Consider the following 21,282-nt stretch of genomic DNA (forward strand, 5'->3'; position numbering starts at 1 on the left):
ACTCATGGCTTATTATTTTGGTCATGTATAAACTTAGCCATGAAGGAAGTGCAACATCCTTAACAGCCTAAATAAAGTGGAGGTGCGGTGTTAGGACTATGTAATTGGACTCCACTTCATTTCTTTTTCTTTTTTAGTTCTTCTACTCAGTAGCTCTATATTATACACATGCTTAAAAAAATAAAAAATAAAGTAAAAACAAGTGTATGATGTAGAGCTAATGAATATAATTTTTAACAATCAGCCTAACATAATCCAGTCTAGATCAATTTATTTTGCTTATTTTGATGAATTTGTTTTTTGTCATGTCTATTATCGTATGCAACGAACAATAATGATCTCCAATGTACCAGTTTGTTGAGGGCAGATTGACAATCTCCTCCCTTTAGAAGTCGAGGGATAGCTAGCAGGTGAATCTATCCGCCTACTAAGGTGGTGGATCCAACACCAAGATAGAAAGAATTGTGCCCACTCCTATATTTTCATCTATGAAGCGAATTGGTGGCAAGATAGCTATGGCATTCTAGGAACCCTGAGGAGAAATTAGCAGCCAAGACTCATGCAAATAGTTGGTTGATGAAATTTCTTATGAACTCTAGTTTATAAAGAATGTTTCCAACTGATTATAATGCCTTGGATTAGAATCCTTTGATCTTTGTGTCAAGGGTATTTTTGTTTTTATTTATGTTTGTTCTAGCTATCCCACACATTGAGACCTTGTTTGGATAGAGAGATAAAATGAGATGGTTTTAGATAAAAATTAAAAGTTGAATAAAATATTATTAGAATATTATTTTTTAATATTATTATTGTTTTGAAATTTAAAAAAATTGAATTGAAATTTAAAAATTTTAAATTGTTTATTGTATTTTGTGTGAAAATTTGACAAAATTGTAAGGATGATATATGATGAGTTGAGACGGTTTATCAATTCAAACGAGGCTGATGTATATGGGCAAACAGGTCAAAATGCATATGAGTGGTTTTTTTTTTTTTAAATTACATGTTAATTTTGGCAAAGGTGAGTGGGTCATCAGTTGGTGCGGAAAAGTTCAAACAAGAAAATGGAAATTCTTGTGAGAAGTCGTGGTTTTAAGTCCTTTAAGACACTTTATCTTTCCCTTGCTTTATGGTGCGATATGGTGATTCAAAGTTCAAGGACTTGAAATGGAGAATATAATTTTTCCGACATAGTAACGTTAGGTATAAATATAATTTTGTGTAAGATTTAAAAAAAAAAAAAGATTCCCTTTTTGTAGGTAAAATTCATTTTTGTAAGAAAGACTTGTTATAAAAATACGAGGTCTTTTAAGGTAAGATTCACTTACTTTTTTAAGTGATAATTTATTTGGATATTTAGAATATCTGTAAATACTAATAAAATAATTTGTAAATAGTAGTAAAATATTTGAGTTAATATATTTTATTGGATTTTATAAAATTAGAGAAAAAAATATTGAATAAAAATATTATAAAATTAAAATTTTGTTTGAATTTTATTTTTTAATATTATAACATCTAACTCGTCTCATTTTCTTCCTTAACGTAATTCAGAAGTAAATACTTTTCAATTTCAAATTTTTAATTTTTCATCTAATCATTGTCGAATCATTAAAAATTTCTAAACTTTCAAACAAGACACAAAAAATAATTTAACATTTTCAAATCTCAAAATAAAAATAATATTATAACAATATTATAACTTTATAATATTTTTATTCAAATTTCTCTTTCATTTCCTAAAACCCAATGAAACATCATAATTCAAAACATTTAACTATTATTCACATATTTCTTATCACATCTCATGTTGGTTTTTCAATTTAGAAATGATTAAAATATTTAATGTAAAGTAAAAATAATATGAACCATTACCTTTGTTCAATGTATCGGTTCGGTTGTCTAGATATGAGCCTTAACCGCTTCCCAACCAAACAAAGGGTTGTGTCTTTTGGTGAGTTAGAAATATTTTCAATGTATTCTCTAATATTTGAGAAGTTGTGACTTCTCAAAAGTGCTCATTCATTTAAGTTGTGACTTTTCACAAGTATCATTTTGTTTATGTGATGTGACTTTTCACATGTATCATTTCATTTAAATAAGTTGTGACTTTTCACAAGTACTATTTCATTTTCTATAAATAGGAAACCCCGTCCACAAATTCATAAACTCCAAATTCTCTACAAAAATTAGAGAAACACTTGCTCCTTCCTTTTGTCTTTCTTTCTTTGAGTTTTGGCTATTTTATATTGGGTTCGAGGATCTCCTTTTGTGTACACCGACGAGGAGATTAACGGGAACTGACGTTGTTGTATCTTGGAAGTAGACTGTCAAGAAGCCTAGTGCATGTTTAATATTGGAGGCGGCGGAATCTACTCTAAGGAAAGCGTCTATTATAACGTGCCTCAACATCAGGTTCTCTCTTTCTAATTTATTCTTGTTATTTTACATATTCTCTAGTTTACAAAGCATTTCAGAATATATTTCCCAACAATCTTAGAGTAGAAGTTCTCTTTGTTAAACTAGAGGTGTGTTTTAATTGGTTTCCACCATGACTTCAAATGAATCTATTGCATCCGAGAAATTTGGAGGAGTCAATTTTAAGCATTGGCAAGAAAAGATGAAAATCTTTCTTACAATGCTTGGATTATATTTTGTTATTGAAAATGATCATCCTTCTGATGATTTACATGAGTCCGCACGTACTATTGAATTGTAAACATATGTAGAAAAAGATAGTTTGTGTAGATGTAGGATTTTAAATCATCTAAGTGATACACTTTTTTATGTTTATCTACACATTAAATTTGCCAAAGCTATTTGGAATGCTCTTGATAAGAAATATGGTGTATAAGATGCCGGAATTGATAAAGTACGCCGGAAGCCAATTTCTTGGTTTCAAGATGGACGATTCCAAATCTGTGGTAGAGCAAGCCCACGAGTTAACTATTCTTTACCATGAATTGGGCCAACGCGGAATGGGTATTACCGAGCGTTTCCAAGTTGCTTGTACAATAGACAAGTTGCCTCATTCATGGAAGAATTTTGACCTATCTCTTAAACATAAGACTGAATATATGACCATGGAAACCTTGATATATGCCATTAGGATCCAAGAAAAACACTTGAAAAATGATCCCATCCTACCATTGGTTTCTAATTTTTAGTTTAAAGCAAATATTCTAGAAGGCCATAAAATACATAATAACCCATTACATCAGAAGTCCAAATTCAATAAGGGTAAAACTAATTATGGGAATAATTTGAAACCAAAATCCTATATTAACAAAGATGATAAGAGACCCATTTGTTTTAACTGTAACAAACCGGGTCACTTAGCCAAAAATTATCGTTATAAGAAGAGGAAATATCAAGGCAATGAACAACCAAGATCGCCTAACCCACAAGCTCATATGGTGCTTTCCGAGACCGACTCTGTTGGAACCGATGAACTGTATGTAACCATAAGTCCCCAAATTTATCTGGCTTGTAGTGCTACTGATTGGATAGTAGACACAGGAGCCAATGCACATGTCACTTCTAACCATAATATTTTTTCAACATATCAGGATACAAGCGGCATGAAAGTGACGACGGGTAACTCCACCTCTGCACAAGTATTTGGAATAGGAAAAATTGTACTTAAATTAACATCTGGAAATACTCTTCCTTTCGAAGAAGTATTTTACGTACCAGAGGTGAGGAGAAACCTAATTAGTGGATCTTTACTCAGTGGGGCAGGCTACACATTATTATTTCAATCCAATAAAGTTATTGTAACTAAATATGGGTTATTTGTGGGGAAAGGTTATGTGAGTGGTGGTTTGTTTGTAATAAATATTCAAAATAATGTAGAAGACAAATTTGATTCTAATAATAAATTTGCATTTTCTACATGTTCCTCTTCAATATGGCCTGCTAGATTAGGCCATATTAATTATCATAATATTAAAAGAATGATGGATTTAGAGATTATTCCTAAAGTTCCTGTTGATTTGGATGAAAACTGTTTAATCTGTGTTCAATCAAAACAGCCTAGAAAACCATTTAAATTTGTTATAAGAAATTCATCGCTACTTGAATTAATTCATAGTGATGGTTGTTATTTAAATGACGTTTCTTCTAAAGGTGGTAATAAATACTTCATTACTTTTGTAGATGATATGTCCAAATTTTGTTATGTTTACTTAATGAAAATAAAAGATGAATCATTTAGTAAATTTATCATCTATAAAACTGAAGTTGAAAACCAATTGGAGAGAAAGATTAAAATTATTAGATCTGATAGAGGAGGTGAATACTCATTTAATCAATTGGTTTAATACTGTGAGGAGAATGGTATTATACATGAGGAAACCGTTCTATATTCTCCTCAATCCAATAGTGTTTCTGAAAGGAAAAATAGAACCTTGGTAGATATGGTCAAATGCATGCTCTCTAGTTCCGGCCTACCAGAGCAATGGTGGGGGAAAGCAATACATGCATCTTGTTTTATCTTGAATAGGGTACCATTTAAGGGATCTGACAAGACACCGTATGAAGTCTAGAATGGTAGAATACCCAATATTAATTTCTTTAGAGTTTGGGGTTGTCTTGCAAATGTTAATGTTTCAAAAATTAAGAAAAAGAAATTAGGTCACAACACAGTAGATGCAGTATTCATTGGGTATGCTAGACATAGTTCTTCATATAGGTTTTTTATTATCAAATCAGAAGTCCAAGATATTGATCCCAACACCATCATGGAGTCTAGGGATGCAACATTCTTCGAAGATTTATTTCCTTCTAAAAATAAGTTAGAAAGATCTTTACCTATAGTAAGTTTTCCTTCCACCAGTAGTCAATTTACCATTATATCTAATCCTGATAGTGTATCTGGATTAGAAAATGAACTTGGAAGAGGAAAACGAGTTAGAAAGGAAAAGATTTTGGACATGATTTTTATACTTATTCTATGAAGGAAGACCCATTGACTTTCAAGGATGCAATGCTTTCCATTGATTCTACTTTATGGAAAGAAGCAGTAAATAGTGAGATGAAATCTCTTAAGACTAATGGCACTTGGAATTTATGTGATCTTCCTCCTGGATGTAAAATCATTGGATGTAAGTGGATTTTTAAAAAGAAATTGAGACCTGATGGTACTATTGATAAATTTAAAATTATGCTGGTTGCAAAGGACTTTACACAAAGAGAGGGTATTGATTAGTTTGATACATATTCTCCTATTACTAGAATAACCACAATTCGCGTTCTAATTGCTCTAGCAGTGATCCATAAACTTGAGATCCACCAAATGGACGTAAAGATGCATTTTTTAATGGTGATCTAGAAAAAGAGATATGCATGGATCAACCAGATGGGTTTGTGGTTTCAGGACAGGAAAGGAAAGTTTGTAAACTTATTAAATCTCTCTATGGTTTGAAGCAAGCTCCTAAACAATGGCACCAAAAGTTTGATGAAATAATTTTATCTTATAATTTTAAGATAAATGAATCTGATAAGTGTTTATACACTAAAATAGTTTATGGTGCATGCGTAATGATATGTCTTTACGTTGATGATATTCTCATCTTTGGTACCAATATAGATATTATTCTTGATGTTAAAGATTTTTTATCTAAGAATTTTGACATGAAAGACATGGGAGAGGCACAGGTAATTCTTGGTATTAAATTAATAAGATCTCGTGATGGTATTAGCATAAATCAATCTCATTATATTGAAAAGATTCTTAAAAAGTTTGAGATATTCGAATGCAAACCTGTCAGTACTCATCTTGATCCTTGTTTGCATTGAAGTAAAAATCTTGGAGATACTGTGTCATTATTGAGATATTCTCAGATTATTGGTACGTTACTGTATATTGCTAATTCTACTAGATCTAATATTTCATATGCTGTGAGTAGACTTAGCAGATATACTAGTAAGCCTGATGATTCTCATTGGAAGGCATTGGAAATAATTTTTAAATATTTGAAAGAAACCATGACATATGGTATCTATTATTCTGAGTATCCTACTGTATTGGAAGCATACAATGATGCTAGTTGGCTAACTGACACAGTAGATTGTAAGGGAACGAGTGGATATATTTTCACTCTCGGTGGATCAGTTGTGGCTTGGATATCTTCCAAGCAAACTTTGATTTCACGATCTACTATAGATACTACAGGACATGAGGTAGAGTGGCTTAAGAATTTATTATCAGAAATTCTACTAGTTAAAAAACCAATGCCAGCTATTTCTGTTTTTTGTGACAATCAGACTGTGATAAGTATTTGTAATAATAAACACTTTAATCATAAGATGAGACATTTGAGTATCAGGCATTCTACGATAAGATACCTAATAAAGAATGGATACTTGACTTTGGAATATGTAAAGTCAGAAGATAACCTAACAGATCCTTTGACGAAAGGACTGGCAAAGTCGAAGGTTATATGTACATCAAGGGGGATGGGACCGAAGTCCATTAATTAGGTCACCGATAGCGGCAACCCAACCTTCCTGACTGGAGATCCCAAGAAGAAGGTTCAATGGGAAGAACAAACTATTTGAGTGACTGGATAGCACTATTAAAATATTATTATAGGTCCATCCCTAGGGTGTGAGTGCTACAAATGCAATGGCAAAGGAAAAACGAAATGCTTTGAATAAGTCTAAGATTAAGGCAAGGTATTTAATTGCAGGTACCCTTGGAGGACTCACCTATGTGAGTGTGACTGTGGGGCCGTAGTCTATGGTAATTGGGTTATTCCCTAGAGCGCTCATGAATCCAAGATAAGGTGCACGACCTTTATGCACCACCTTAAAAGGAACCTGATATATACCGTACTATGTGTGTGGTGTGGAGAAGCCTGAGTTAAAAGATTCTGGTTCAAGACTTGGTTTATCATGGATCTTTCAAATGGAAACACGCTAACACTAGGTAGACGTTCAAAGCCGCAAGCTACCTCTATTGATGCATAATACTTAGTCTAAAGAAAATTGTATTCTATTCTGTTTTTTAAAATATTTTAATCAGGTGGGGGATTGTTGGTTTTTAAACTTAGAAATGATTAAAATATTTGATGTAAAGTAAAAATAATGTGAACCATTACCTTTGTTCAATATATCGGTTCGGTTGTCTAGATATGAGCATTTATCGCTTCCCAACCAAACAAAGGGTTGTGTCCTTTGTGAGTTAGAAACCTTTTCAATGTATTCTCTAATATTTGAGAAGTTGTGACTTCTCAAAAGTGCTCATTCATTTAAGTTGTGACTTTTCACAAGTACCATTTCGTTTATGTAATGTGACTTTTTACATGTACCCTTTCATTTAAATAAGTTGTGACTTTTTACAAGTACCCTTTCATTCTCTATAAATAGGGAACCACACCCACAAATTCATAAACTCCAAATTCTCTACAAAAATTAGAGAAACATTTCTTCCTTCTTTTTGTCTTTTTTTCTTTGGGTTTTGGCTATTTTATATCGGGTTCGAGGATCTCCTTTTGTGTACACCGACGAAGAGATTAACGGGAACCGACGTTATTGTATCTTGGGAGTAGACTGTCAAGAAGCCTAGTGTATGATTAATATTGGAGGCGGCGGAATCTACTCTAAGGAAAGCGTCTATTATAATGTGCCTCAACATCGGGTTCTCTCTTTCTAATTTATTCTTGTTATTTTACATATTCTCTAGTTTACAAAGCATTTCAGAATATATTTCCCAACATCTCATTCTCCAATCATTTCCTAAGTCTCATTTTTTTTTCAAAAAGCTTACACATGTAAACCTATATAAATCATTTTCATTTCTGAATATATATACCAGCTTTGAGTCCTGCCACTCGGAGAATAGCGCTATTATACCTAGAAAACAAAATGGAAGTTAATATTTCCATTGATTTGTCTCTTCTTCGATCTAAAAGAGTTAATTAATTTTTCTTTTAGTTTTAAGAACATCATCCAACAACGTTTCTCGAGTTTTATCTCTATTTCATTAAACAAATAACCGAATAAAAATAGCAACAATAAATTATATAAAATAGATAGATAGAAGAAGGAAGAGATCTAACTTCTATCTAATAAAAAAAAAATATGCATTGATTGATGAATAATAATTTTAGTGCAGAGCTTTTCTACTCATCATCTTTACACACCAAACTTATTTTTATTTTTATAAAAAAAATAATTTGTTTCTCTTAAATTTTTGTTGGTTTTATTATTTATAAACTAAATGAATTATTCTACTCATCATTCATACACCACATATTTGATAAGTGAAAAAAATATAAAATAAATAATTATGTATAGTGTGTAGTAGGGGTGCGCAGCAGCGCCCCGCCCCCTTCTGCTCTGCCCTCTTTTAAAGAGGCGGAGCCCCCATCCATCAGATGAGGGGAGCGGGTGGCCCGGCTAGCATCTGACCCCAAGGCGGGGGTGGGGGTGGGATAGAGGTGACCCCCGCCCCGCCCTGTATATATTATATATAAGTATATATATATATATATATATATATATATATATATAACCCAGGCCTGGTTTTTTTTTTTTTAATATACAAATAACGAAACGGCGTTGTTTTATTTTTTGTTTAGATTCCCCTCGCGAGATCACTCTATCCACTTACCCAGAATCTCTCTCTCTCTCTCTCTCTCTCTCTCTCTCTCTTTTACATTCTGCAATTTGCATCTTTGTCGCTGTCCCCGTAGCCGTCCGTAACTCCATCTTCATCTCCGTCGCCGAAGGTAAGAAACCCTAAATCTACTTTAATTTTTTGTGATATTTATTTTACGGAATGGAGATTGGAGGAAATATGAGGTTTAATCAGAGAATGAGGATGAGATTTTGTGAATTGTGTGCTGTGGAGACTTGATTGTACATGTGGTTTGAATGATTGATGAACAATGTGTACTATGTAGTTGTGTGTGAATCTATCTGTGACTGATGACTCCTTGGTCTTTATTTTTTCATTTTTTTCGATTCACCCTAAATTAATTTAGGGTTCCCCAAGTAATCATTATGAAGATGACTTTCATTGTGAGAGATTTCAGATATTTGGTTTTGAGAGTTGTTTTTATTGTTTATTACTTTGTTAGGTTTTGATTTTCTGCTTTCGAGATAGTTTCAATACATAGAATTCCAAAGTATGAACAAAAGGTTGTTGTGACCACAACTCTATGGTGGTTTTTTTAAAGAGGTGTCACTAAGCTGTGTTTAACTTAAAAGGTGATAAATAATGTTCTAGTAAAATCTCTGGTCAAGTGGGGGTTTTTATCATTGCATCCTGATTAAGAGATATGTTCATGATTCTAGGTTTAATTGCTTGATTTCATATTCTTTGCTAGTAGAAATTTCTCAATACATTTTTTTTTTTACTTGTAAAAAGAAATTTCTAAATTAAAACATGTGGTGTTTGTTACATCGCCAAAGATAGTTGCTACACCGGAAAGCAGCAGTGAATTGACTTCTTTAAGTATTTAAATGAAAATTATATATATTTTATAAATGAAAAATGTTATTATCAATTTATCAGAATATATTTCTCTAATGATTTTTTATTTTTTAAATACTTTTTATTTTTATTTTGATAATGTCCAATAGTGATATTCATTTTCATCAATTGAATCTAACTAAGGGTGTAAACATTTTCATTTTTTTTTTTGTTTGGTATTTTTAATTTGGGTATTTTTTTTTTTTTTTATATTTGATGTTCGATCATTGATGTTTGATCTTCCAACTTCCAATATATATGTTAAAGCTTAGATGTTAATTGTTTGGCATGCTGCTATGTTTGCTATAATTTCAAATTTCTTGTTTGCTTGAGTTCATGGATATGCCAGTAGATTCTAGTGCGAGCTCTCATTTTCATGTCCAGGGTACCCCTACCCCTACCCCTACTCCTACTTCTACTCCTACCCTTACCCCTGGCCCAACACCTATTCCTACGGCACCTTGTTCCCAAGTCCAGCAAGAAATATGCTTTTATAGTTTGGGCTCATTTCATCAAACTAGAGGGTGGTGACTCCAATAACCCCTAAGCCAAGTGTAACCATTGTAAAAAAATCTAGGGATGTCACTATAGAAAATATAACACCTCACAATTAAAGGTGTACTTAGAAGAACAATGTAAAAAAAGTCCAATATTAAGATCATTATAAGAGAAGAGTCAATCTAAACTAGAAATTAGACTTTAAAAAATGGCGGATGGGACTAGTGGGGGTGCAACTTTGAGGGGGTATACTAAGTATGATCTCGATGAGTGTAGAAGACACCTAGCTCGTATGGTCATCATGGACGAGTTACATTTTCAAGTTGTTGATGAGAAAAGGTTCCAAGCGTCTGCTCGCTACCTGGAATTAAGGTTTAATATTTCTTCTCATCACACGGTGACAAAGAATGTAAAAAAATATTTTTGGTCTAAAAAAGAGAAGTTGAGGGGTGAATTGACCAGTCAATTTGTTTGTCTTACCACTGATACTTAGACATCAGCTCAAAATTTTAATTATATGTCTTTAACTGTGCATTTTGTTGATTGTAATTGGACATTGCATAAGAAAATTATAAAATTTTGTCAAATAACCGATCATAAGAGTGAGACAATTGGCAAGGCCTTGGAGGCTGCAATAAAGGAGTGGAGGTTGACCCGAGTTCTTACAGTCACAATTGATAATGTCTCGTCTAATGATGTCGCATTAAGACATCTGAATACCTATCTTAGAGAGACAAATAAGACAATCTTGGGTGGTGAGTGTCTAAATATGAGATGTGTAGCATATATTCTGAATCTTATTGTTACTGATGGTTTGAGGGATTTTCATGATTCGATTGCTCTGGTCAGGACTACTGTGAGATGGGTGAGATCTTCTCCTTCGAAGTTGGAGAAATTCAAGGTTGCTTCGAGATCTGCGAGCCTAACATCCAAGAAGGGCCTTTGTACTGATATGCCTATACGATGGAACTTAACATTTTTTATGTTGGAGGCGGCCCAAGAATATAAGCTGACATTTGCACTATTGGGTGATGAAGACATCTAATATATTAAATATTTTGATGATTGCGGGAGATTGGGGAAACCCGTAGATGATGATTGGGAGATTGTATCTATTTTTGTAGAGCTTTTGATGGCTTTTTATGAGATCACCATGACGATATCTTAAGCTTTGTAGCCTACATCCCATCAATTTTATCAGCAAATATGTAGGATAAAAGAATAATTAGATGACAAGGTCGCGGGTGGTCACATTAGGCTGCGGGAGATGTCATTGGTTATGAGGTCAAAGTACGACAAGTATTGGAGAGATTTTACTAGGGCTAATATTTTGTTATATGTAGCTGTCGTCCTTGACCCGAGGTTTAAGGTGGATGACATGGTATTTGGATTGGGTCTTGCGTACAAGCAAGCATGGGCAGAGCTTATTGCAGCAAGGGTTCGGAAAACTCTTAGTAGATTATTTGATGAGTTTACCGTCTTGCAGAGTGGTAATATTACTGTACCTACACCTATCCCCACCGGTTCAAGAAGTTGATAGTAGGAAAAGACGTAGATTGAACTAGGGTGAGAGGTTTGAGAAGACCCCTTTCATCCTGAGTTCTGTAGAGGCTCAGTCAGAGATAAACAGATACTTAGCAGCGGAGCTTCTACCATTTTCACGAGACTTCGATATATTAAGTTGGTTAAAGGTGAATGCAGTGAAGTATCCCATCCTTGGAGAGATAGCTCGCAGTCTTTTGGCTATCACTGTTACCACCGTAGCCTCAGAGTCGGCCTTTAGCATTGGAAGACATGTATTGGATTCATTTTGGAGTTTATTAGCTCCTATCATTGTGGAGGCTTTGATTTGCACGCAGAATTGGATCAAGAGAACTCCAATTCATGTTCTGGATGTTCTTGAATATGAGAAGGCGGACGTCGAGGAGGAGGGCGGTGATCAGCTTGGATCTGGTATTTATTTTAATTTCATTTTCTAATTTCTTATTAATTAATTTATTTCATTTAATTGATATTCATTAATTTCATTGCAAATTTTATTGTTATAGTCATACATGAGACGACCTCTACGGCTACCTCTGATGTAGTATGACTTTGTATTGGATCCACCATTGCCATGGTTTGCACAATTTGTCATTTATTTGTTTTTTGCATTTATAATTTTATATCATATTTTAGTATTTAATTATTTTACTTGTATGTTTTTTAGCTTTTATATTCTCAATATACATATGCTAAATCCTAATGAACAATCTATGCTCATCTGCCTCATCTTCATCTGAAATTCCAATTGCCCAATCTCAATCTCATATTAGCTAGTACTTTTAATATTTTGTATTTTAATTTCTTAAATTTTTGTTTCATTTTATAACTTTATAGTTTTAATTTGTTTTATTTTTAACTTATTAATATTTCAGGTTTTATAACTTATTAATTTTTATAATCTTGATTTTCAGTCTCACAGCAGTCGACACAACTCACCACTCAATGAACTCACCGCCAAAGTGCCATCCCAAATTGATCAAATTGAAAAGTTATGAGTTATAATTATTAATTTACAATTAAGTGTAATGTTGCTACAATAGTTTATAGTACAATTTGTAATATTTAATATTTTTAGATAAGTTTGTAATATTGTAATAGTTTATTAGTTCTCTTAGAGTCTTAACTTGTATAATTATAAATTGTAATTTGTAATAGTTTAGTTCCTTAGTGATGATTATTACTTAATTAGTTAATAGTTAAAATTTAGTATATAATTAATAGTTCTATCTATATAGAATTTTTTTAATTTTTAAATATATATATTTTTTAGTTAAATTCTGGGCCTAAAGTAGCCCAAAAATAGATTCTAAGCCCAAAGTGGCCCAAAAATAGATTATGAGCCATTTAGGGCAAAAAAAACTGAGCTGAGCCGAAGGCCCAGTAAGGGAAGCAGATGGATGGGGTTCACCCCGCACCTTGCCTGGGCGGGGGTGGGGTATGGGGAAGAATTTCACAGCCCCGCCTATGCGGGGGCGGGGGCCAGGGTTCAAGGGAGGATGGCTGCGCCCCGTAGGGGCGGGTAGCACCCTTAGTGTATAGTGTGTGAAATGATGAGTATAATTGTTCTTTCAGCATATTCTAAGGCGTTTGGATACAAAGTTAGCTCATCCATAAGAATGCATCTCAAATTTTTTTATCTGATATGGCTGTCCAAACACTGCCTAAATGTATTTTATATTAAGGCTTGGTTTGGATTGTAAAAGTCTATCGTCTCATTTCATTTCATTTTATCTTATCTCAATATCCAAACACTATAGACATAAACATTTTTGAATTTCAAATCATCAACTTTTTAATCCAAGTTTTACCTAATTATTACAATTTTTTAAAACTTTCAAACAAAACACAAAAGATAATTAACTTTTTCAAATAAAAAAAATTATATTCTAATAATATTTTAAATTTACAATATTTTTATTCAATTTTTTCTCTCTCATTTCTCAAAATCTCATAAAACATATCGATTCAAACAATTTCATTATTGTTCACAAACTATTTCACTGCTATTTATATATAATTTTATCTTAGTATCCAAACGAAACTTATGTGTGAATTTGCATTTGGATTGGTATTAGCATAAATGTATTTTACATTGCATGATATGACGATTGAGTAATTAATTTAAATGAAAATATAAAATAAAGAAAAATGTAACAATTATAAGCTTATTTCATAAACGTAAATTCATAAATTCACACGATGTCACGTGATTTGTTAGATCTATTTTATAATAAAAATAAATTTACAATATAACACATTATATCAAATCACATTAAGTTATGAGTTTACTTTTATGAATTTTTTTTGTGACTACAACATTCATGCGATTGGAATTAGGGGTGTAACCAATACAGTTTGGTCTGATTTTGGATAAAATTTAAGACCAAACCAGTATGCACCGGTTTTGCATTTTCAAAAACCGATTATGCACCGGTTATCCTAGTAAACCGGTACCTCCGATTTTACCAATTTTGATCTGGTTCGGTCCGGTTTTTTAATTTTAATAGTAGTAATATTATGACATAAAATGTAATTAATATACTAATATACATTAGTATACTAATGTATACTAATTAATTAAAGTGAAATGTAATTAATATACTAATGTATATTAGTATTACTAATATATTATGTATTTATCAAAAGGAATATGTTGAGAATTTATTAGCTATAAAATGTTATTAATATATATATGTTTTATGTGTAAAGCATATGATCAAATTTATTTTCATGTTTAAGATTAAAATGTTAAGTTATAAATTATAATAATATTATCTTATATATAATTATAATTTATATTATTATATATAAATTTATATATAATATAAAAATATTATATATAATATTAAAAAAGAATTTAAAATATATAATATAGTAAACCGGTCCAGTCTGATTCTAAAAAGTATAGAACCGAAACTAGACTTGTACCCGTCGATTTTGAAACTAAGAGAACTAGTCCAAAACTGAACCGGACCCATTTTTCGATTTCCCGATTAATTTTTATACCCCTAACTAAAATATCTCATATTCTATTTGTTGAGTACAATAGACATTCTCTTTTTCTTAAAAGAAAATATAAAAAATAATTTATTTACAAAAATGAAGCAACTACTTCAATAATGAGAGCTTAATTATCATACGGCATAGGTCGGCGATGCAGTTCGTACAACAATAAACATACTTCTGCATATATCTCTAATGCCAACATTAATGTATCATAATAAACCTAATTTGAGTCATAGCTCTGCAGCATAATCAAACCCGACCAGTTTTTATTTTTTTGAAAGGGAATAATCTTTATTGATCTTAAAAACAATCAGATAATTGTCTACAATCCGGACTAATCGACAAATCAATAACATCTAGATCAAGCTCTAGAGACTCCTTAGCAAGATTGTGAGCAAACTCATTGCCACATCTTTTTACAAACACAGCCCTCCAACTTACAAAGTTAGATGGTCTAAACTTTGTATCACTAAGGACCATCCCCACCCTATCATACCTCTCGTTTTGCTGTTGTAAGCTAAGGACCACCTGTTTAGAGTCACCTTCCAAAATAATTGAGTTCAAACCGATCTCAGTAGCCAAGACAGCAGCATGAAAGGCTCCCTGAGCTTCTGCTCTGCCAAAATAATTGACCAGTTTTGAATTGAACCGTAAAGGTATGCTAAAAACTTAGATAGTAGTCGAATTAATGCATTTAGAATGGCTATCTGAATAACCATACCGGAAGTGGTTGTAACATTTAGGCTGCATTTAGATGTTGTGATTTCAAATAATCTAAGTTGATATATGAATAATAGTATTTTGTGGGTCTCATTGAGATGTATTTGAATATATGAAATAGATTGAGATATGTGTTTGAGTTTATGAAGTAGGTTATATGTTTAATTTGTTATGAGAAATTGAAAAAGTAGTGAACTCATAAATTGAGGCATTGTTTGAGATAAGATGACCTGTAAATAGTAGTAAAGTGGTTTGTAAATAGTAGTAAAATATTTGAGTTAAGGGAAGTGATGTATCCACCGAGAATGCATCTCGACAAAAGTTACCGATTTCTACTTTTTTTTTTTTTACTTAATTGTTAAGGAAGTGTTTTTTAATGAGTTTGTAAATTTTTTTTTCTTTTTAATTGGATTTAAAAATGCTCGAAAAAAACTCGAAATAAAAAGTGCATTTTGCATTTTTCGGTATAAATCCTTGGGGCCACTCTCGATGGCCCTATAAGTACTCTTGAGTTAATATCAACAATAACAAACATGAGCATAGATTAAAAAAATTACAACCCCAACAATAAAAAATAAGCATATTAAGAATTACTAATATTACAACCCAACAATAATAAAATTATAAATTTAAAATAAAATTTAAACGAGTTATTATATGTTGATTATGGGTTAAGTGGGTTGATTTGTTATTAACCTGTTTATTAATCGAGTCTTAATGAGTCAACTCGTCTTGACCCAAACTCATTTATATCAAGCATAAACTCACTAATTTTGTGTCATATTGGTAATTGGTTCCCTTGTAATGTCACATATTACCACCTATACTCCAAAGTCATTAACTTTCACTTCTCCTACTTAAAAGGGACCTAAAATTGTTTAAAATATGAGGGTATTAACTCTCACCGCAGGAATCCAAGGTCTTATTAAACAAGCACATTAATTTAGTAGCCGAACTTTTGGGTGGAGTGGTTGGCTTTATCATAATTGAATTAAAAATTAAATTGTTTTGATGTTAACTAGTGTAAAAAAGCATATTACATATTGTTTCAACGTCTATATATAGGGTGAACAAAGAAGCTATTTTCCTTGCCATGAATTAATTTACAAATGTGGGTACCAATTGATTATCATATTTATAATTACTACGAGGATAAATGATGATAGATTAAATCGCTAAATAAGATGTTTTTATTAGTTTTTATAGAAACGAAAACAAAACATTAGTTATCATATCTTTAAGAAAAAAATACTAAATGTACTTAAGAAAAACTTATAAATAACTTATTTCTTCATACTTCGGTTATTGATAGACTGAAAATCATAAAATTTGAAATTTAGAATTTGAAATTCAAAAGAAAACTAACAAAATAAGTGTCGTAAGTAAAAATATAAATAAAACTGTAAGTATATATAGTACTACTATCTTTTTAATTATTAAATGATGTGATATCAAATTATTAATATAACGTTTTTGTTAATTATTATGGAAATAAAATAAATATTAATTATCATTTTTTAATCAATCTCATCATTTTTTGATGTGATGTTAACATATTAACATATTACTAAAAAACAATAATACCATCTCATCCCAAAATAATTCATCCCAAAATTCTCATCTCACCTCATCATATCTTCTTTTCAAATATAATTTAAATATAAACATTTTCAAACTAATCATTACAACTTTTTTAAACTAATAATTACAACTTTTCTAAAATTTCAAACAAAAAATAAAAAACAATTTCACTTTTTTAAATCTCCAAACAAAAATAATATTATAAAATTATATTTTAACAATATTGTAACTTTATAGTATTTTGTATTCAACTTTTTTTCTCTCCTTTCCTAAAACTAAAAAAATACTCAACTCAAACTATCTCGTTATCATTCACAAACTATATTACTATTATTCACAAAATTCTTATCTCATCTTACTCCTCAAACAAGCCATGACTCTTGTTGTCGATCATCATTATGCATCTATCATATACAAAATTAATGTTATATTCCATAAATGCTTTAGCCATAAAAATATTATATAAGATTAAATTTATAAATTGACGTAGTTTGATGTGATATGCTAGATTGTAAAGTTTTTTTATTGTAAAATAAATTTAACGTACCAGATCAAGTCAAGTCAATTTATAAATTAATTTTTATGTGATCTTTTTACAGATGTAGCACTTATTTTCTCTTTAATATATAAGAATATATAGATTAATTAACAGAGCCGCTTCTAAGCGGTCGGTTTGATTTTGAAGGAATAACAACCCTCTACTTAGAAGTTGCCACCTCAGAAATCACACTACAATCACGCTACACTCGTGCACATGTGATAGAAATTGATTCACACTTTAGCTAAGAGAGCTTCACTCGACCTCAGCTTAGCCCGACCTTGACCCCGACTCTGTGCATCCAGAACCAAAGTCAAGCATACCTCCACCGCCAATAGTCCACCACCACCAGTCCGTCGTTGTCCTCATTAGCTAATTTTGCTCAGACCGATTAATCTAGATTTCGCCCAAGCTTTGCTGATTTCCTCAAATACTTTCATCATTTTCGTCGCCCACTACGCAAGCACAGTCCACCGCATTGGTCTGTCCGTCGCCCACCATAGTTCATCACCAACAGACAGTTGTTCATGGTTGACTCCAGTGGCCTTAGTGTTTCTAAGGTATTTCTCTTTTTTTACATTATATGCTTGGACACTATTGGCGTTTGACAAAATGTCTTAGACACACACCGGATGAAGCATTATGAAATTGATATTTATCTCACCATCTTTTAAGCGAGCCAAATAATCCACATAGTTATTATCACGTCCAATTTAAAAGAATGGATTCGTATCCTTCAGTCTCTAAAAACAAGAATAAAGAGAGTACAATAAGTGTTAATAATTGATGATGCTAGCTGAGTTTGCTCTGTTTTGAGAAGGGAATGCGAGCTGCGAAGCTGCTTTTCAAGGGGTCTCCGTCACGATTCGAAGGGGCTGCGAAGGGGTTGGTGTTGATTCAAAAGTGCTGCAAATGGAAGGGAGAAGGAGTTGTGAGCTGCGAAAGGGTGGGTCTTCAAAGGGGTTCCGTCGCAATTCAAAAGGACTGCGAACGGGTTGGTGTCGATTTAAATGTGGGCAAAGGGGAGGGGGTTGTGTCTCTTGCAAAAGGGAAGGGCCTACGTAGGAGGTGTCTCTTTTACAGTAGCCGAGTATTCCATGTAGCATTGGTATACAATAATTGTGATAAAATGTTTGCGTCGTTTGGATTCACAACCTATCTCATCTCATCTCATCTCATCTCATCATTACAATTTTTTTAAATTTTTACATAAAATATAACAAATAATTTAAATTTTATTCTACTATTTATAAACTATCTTAACTTATTTTTAAATCTAAACCATTATATGTCCCTCCACTATTAGCAGGTGTTACATGAGGATCGTTGGACGGACCGGCTCGTACGAATTGCTACTAATTAAACTCACAATTAGTTGTACAGCAATAAATATACACAGAAGGCCATGAAAATATAAAGGCCACAAAGCCGAAACGAGAGCTACTTGGAAGCCTTGAAAAAATGTCCTCCTATTTTGCAGCTCGCAACAACTCCAACCTGTTCATTTCGTTCGTCACCATCACTGCCATTTTCGTCTTCGCTTCTGCATCTTCTTCTGCAACTGGAACACGCCCGCGCCCCTTCAACAAGATCTACGCCTTTGGCGACTCCTTCACCGATACTGGCAACACCAAGTCCATCAGCGGCCCGAGTGGTTTTGGCTACGTCTCAAACTCTCCGTACGGAAGCACCTTCTTTCATCACTCCACTAACCGGTACTCCGACGGCCGGCTCGTGATCGACTTTGTGGCTGAAGCACTGTCCTTACCGTACTTGCCACCTTACCGGAACCTCAAGGGGAATAATGCTTCCTCTGGTGTGAACTTCGCCGTTGCTGGTTCGACGGCAATAAACCACGCATTCTTTGTTGAGAACAACCTCACGCTCGATAGAACCCCTGAATCCATCAAAACCCAGCTCCTTTGGTTCAGAAGCTTTTTGGAGAGTCGGGGGTACTGTAAAGGCGCAGCATCAGAAGATTGCAGAGCAGCATTTGATGATGCTCTGGTCTGGGTTGGGGAAATCGGAGCGAACGACTATGCATACTCTGTCGGATCTACTGTACCAAGCGATACCATCCGGGAGCTTGCTATCACCAGTTTTACCGAGTTTTTGCAGGTAAGCATGGGATATTCAATTACTATGAATCTATGGTTTGGTTTCCTTATTCCAAATAATTTGAAAGTCACGATTTATACTATTTTTTAGATTACGATATTGATTTAAAAAATTAATGTGTGATTTGAACGTGATATTTTTTTTAGAAAAATGTTAAATACACCTAACTTTTCACATTTTATACAATAATATTTTAAAAATAAGGTTATTTTTATAAATTAACTTGTAAAAATAATATTATTTTATCAAAACATCTTTATTTTACATATATATTATGACGTAAACGCCCCAATAAATGTCTCTCACCGGCAGACATAAATTCTTGCATCTCCTATCCAATATTCAAGCATCACGTGTCACCTCTATAAAAGTGTCGGAAGCGTTGGTTAATAAATTAAGAGAACTGCTACACTTGTAAAAGTCTAAACTCACGGTATGACGTAACACGTTAGATGTACTTTATGATTAAATAATTTTATAATTTAATTTATTATATTAAATTATATAAATTTATAAATTCAATTTTATGATATTTTTTTAATTAAAATATTTATCATAAATTAAGAGTAATGTTATATGTAATTATGAAATATATAAATATTTTATAATCACTTTAGAAAAGAATAAAATTTATTATGAAAAAATTAATTTTTTTATTTAAATTTTATATGTATCTATTTTCTTAAAAATAATTATATGACGTTACACTCACGTTACTATCAATTTATCTAAATTAAATATTACCGGCGCCTCCCCAATAAAATATTTGTGCTCGATTGGCCTAACAAGAAGAATTAAATGCCGAAGAGACAGTGATAAGTTTTTCGGTACTTTCTTCATAATACTATTGAAGAAAGTGGCAGACGGTCCATTTAATAAGGGAAAGAATCGACACGGTCCATTTTAGAAGTTATTACATTAATAAGGGAAAGAATCGAATGAATGAGTCGTTTCAATTTCATTCTCCAGAAAATTGGAAAAACAACATTTTTCTGCAAATGTTTAATAATTTTATTTTGAAAAGATGATATTTTATTTCATGATCATCGAAAAGCGTTTGGATGAAACAATCGGTTAATGTTGTAATGGGGGTACTTCGCAGTCATTGCTGAAGATGGGTGCAAAATACGTTGTCGTCCAAGGTCTTCCGTTGACGGGGTGTCTGCCGCTGGCCATGTCTTTAGCTCCTGAAGACGACAGGGACGACATAGGATGCGTGAAGAGCGTAAACAAACAGAGCAACACCCACAACGCCGTCCTCCAGGCAAAGCTGCAGGGCCTCCGGACGCAGTTTCCCCAAGCAGTCATCGCCTTCACCGATTACTGGAACGCTTACCGCACTGTCATGAAGAATCCAACCAAATTCGGGTTCACGGAGAAGTTCAAAGCCTGCTGTGGAACAGGTACCGGACCGTACAACTTCGATGCATTCAGTACATGCGGCACGCCTTCTGCCACTGTCTGCAAAAACCCTTCGCAGTACATTAACTGGGATGGAGTTCACCTCACTGAAGCTATGTATAAGGTGGTTTCCAATATGTTTCTCAATGGAACTCTTACTCACCCTCCATTCAGTTACCTCTTGGACAGGAAAAACAGAGTGGGGTGAAGGTAAACCACCATTTGCCATTTTACAATGTATCTCCAGAATAGTATTGCTCCTTGCTGTGATTTTAAAAGGCTGCCGTTGTAGTAGGAAATATATGTGTGACATGAGAATCCATTCTCATTAATAAATCTTATGCTAGAGCCTGGAAGTTTTATTACATAACTGTTCTCTAAAATTCAGAGAATA

The 21,282-nt window shown here is 32.8% G+C and overlaps 1 protein-coding gene across 1 annotated transcript; it reads left to right on the forward strand.

Annotated features, from left to right (window-relative positions):
• Positions 1–18,779: 18,779 nt before the first annotated feature.
• On the forward strand, positions 18,780–21,253 carry LOC121236401 (GDSL esterase/lipase At3g48460-like). The gene is made up of 2 exons (XM_041132826.1): positions 18,780–19,487; positions 20,590–21,253. Exons 1-2 carry the CDS (start codon positions 18,831–18,833, stop codon positions 21,094–21,096), a joined length of 1,164 nt encoding a protein of 387 aa, XP_040988760.1. The 5' UTR covers positions 18,780–18,830; the 3' UTR covers positions 21,097–21,253.
• Positions 21,254–21,282: the final 29 nt, after the last annotated feature.

Source organism: Juglans microcarpa x Juglans regia, chromosome 6S (assembly GCF_004785595.1).
Source record: "Juglans microcarpa x Juglans regia isolate MS1-56 chromosome 6S, Jm3101_v1.0, whole genome shotgun sequence".
Lineage (NCBI taxonomy): Eukaryota > Viridiplantae > Streptophyta > Magnoliopsida > Fagales > Juglandaceae > Juglans > Juglans microcarpa x Juglans regia.

Bases quoted from the DNA above. Each gene is read 5' to 3' on its own strand.
- LOC121236401 (XM_041132826.1), top strand. From the start codon at position 18,831: ATGTCCTCCTATTTTGCAGCTCGCAACAACTCCAACCTGTTCATTTCG. The intron at 19,488-20,589 runs GTAAGCATGGGA...GGTACTTCGCAG, and splicing joins GTTTTACCGAGTTTTTGCAG to TCATTGCTGAAGATGGGTGC.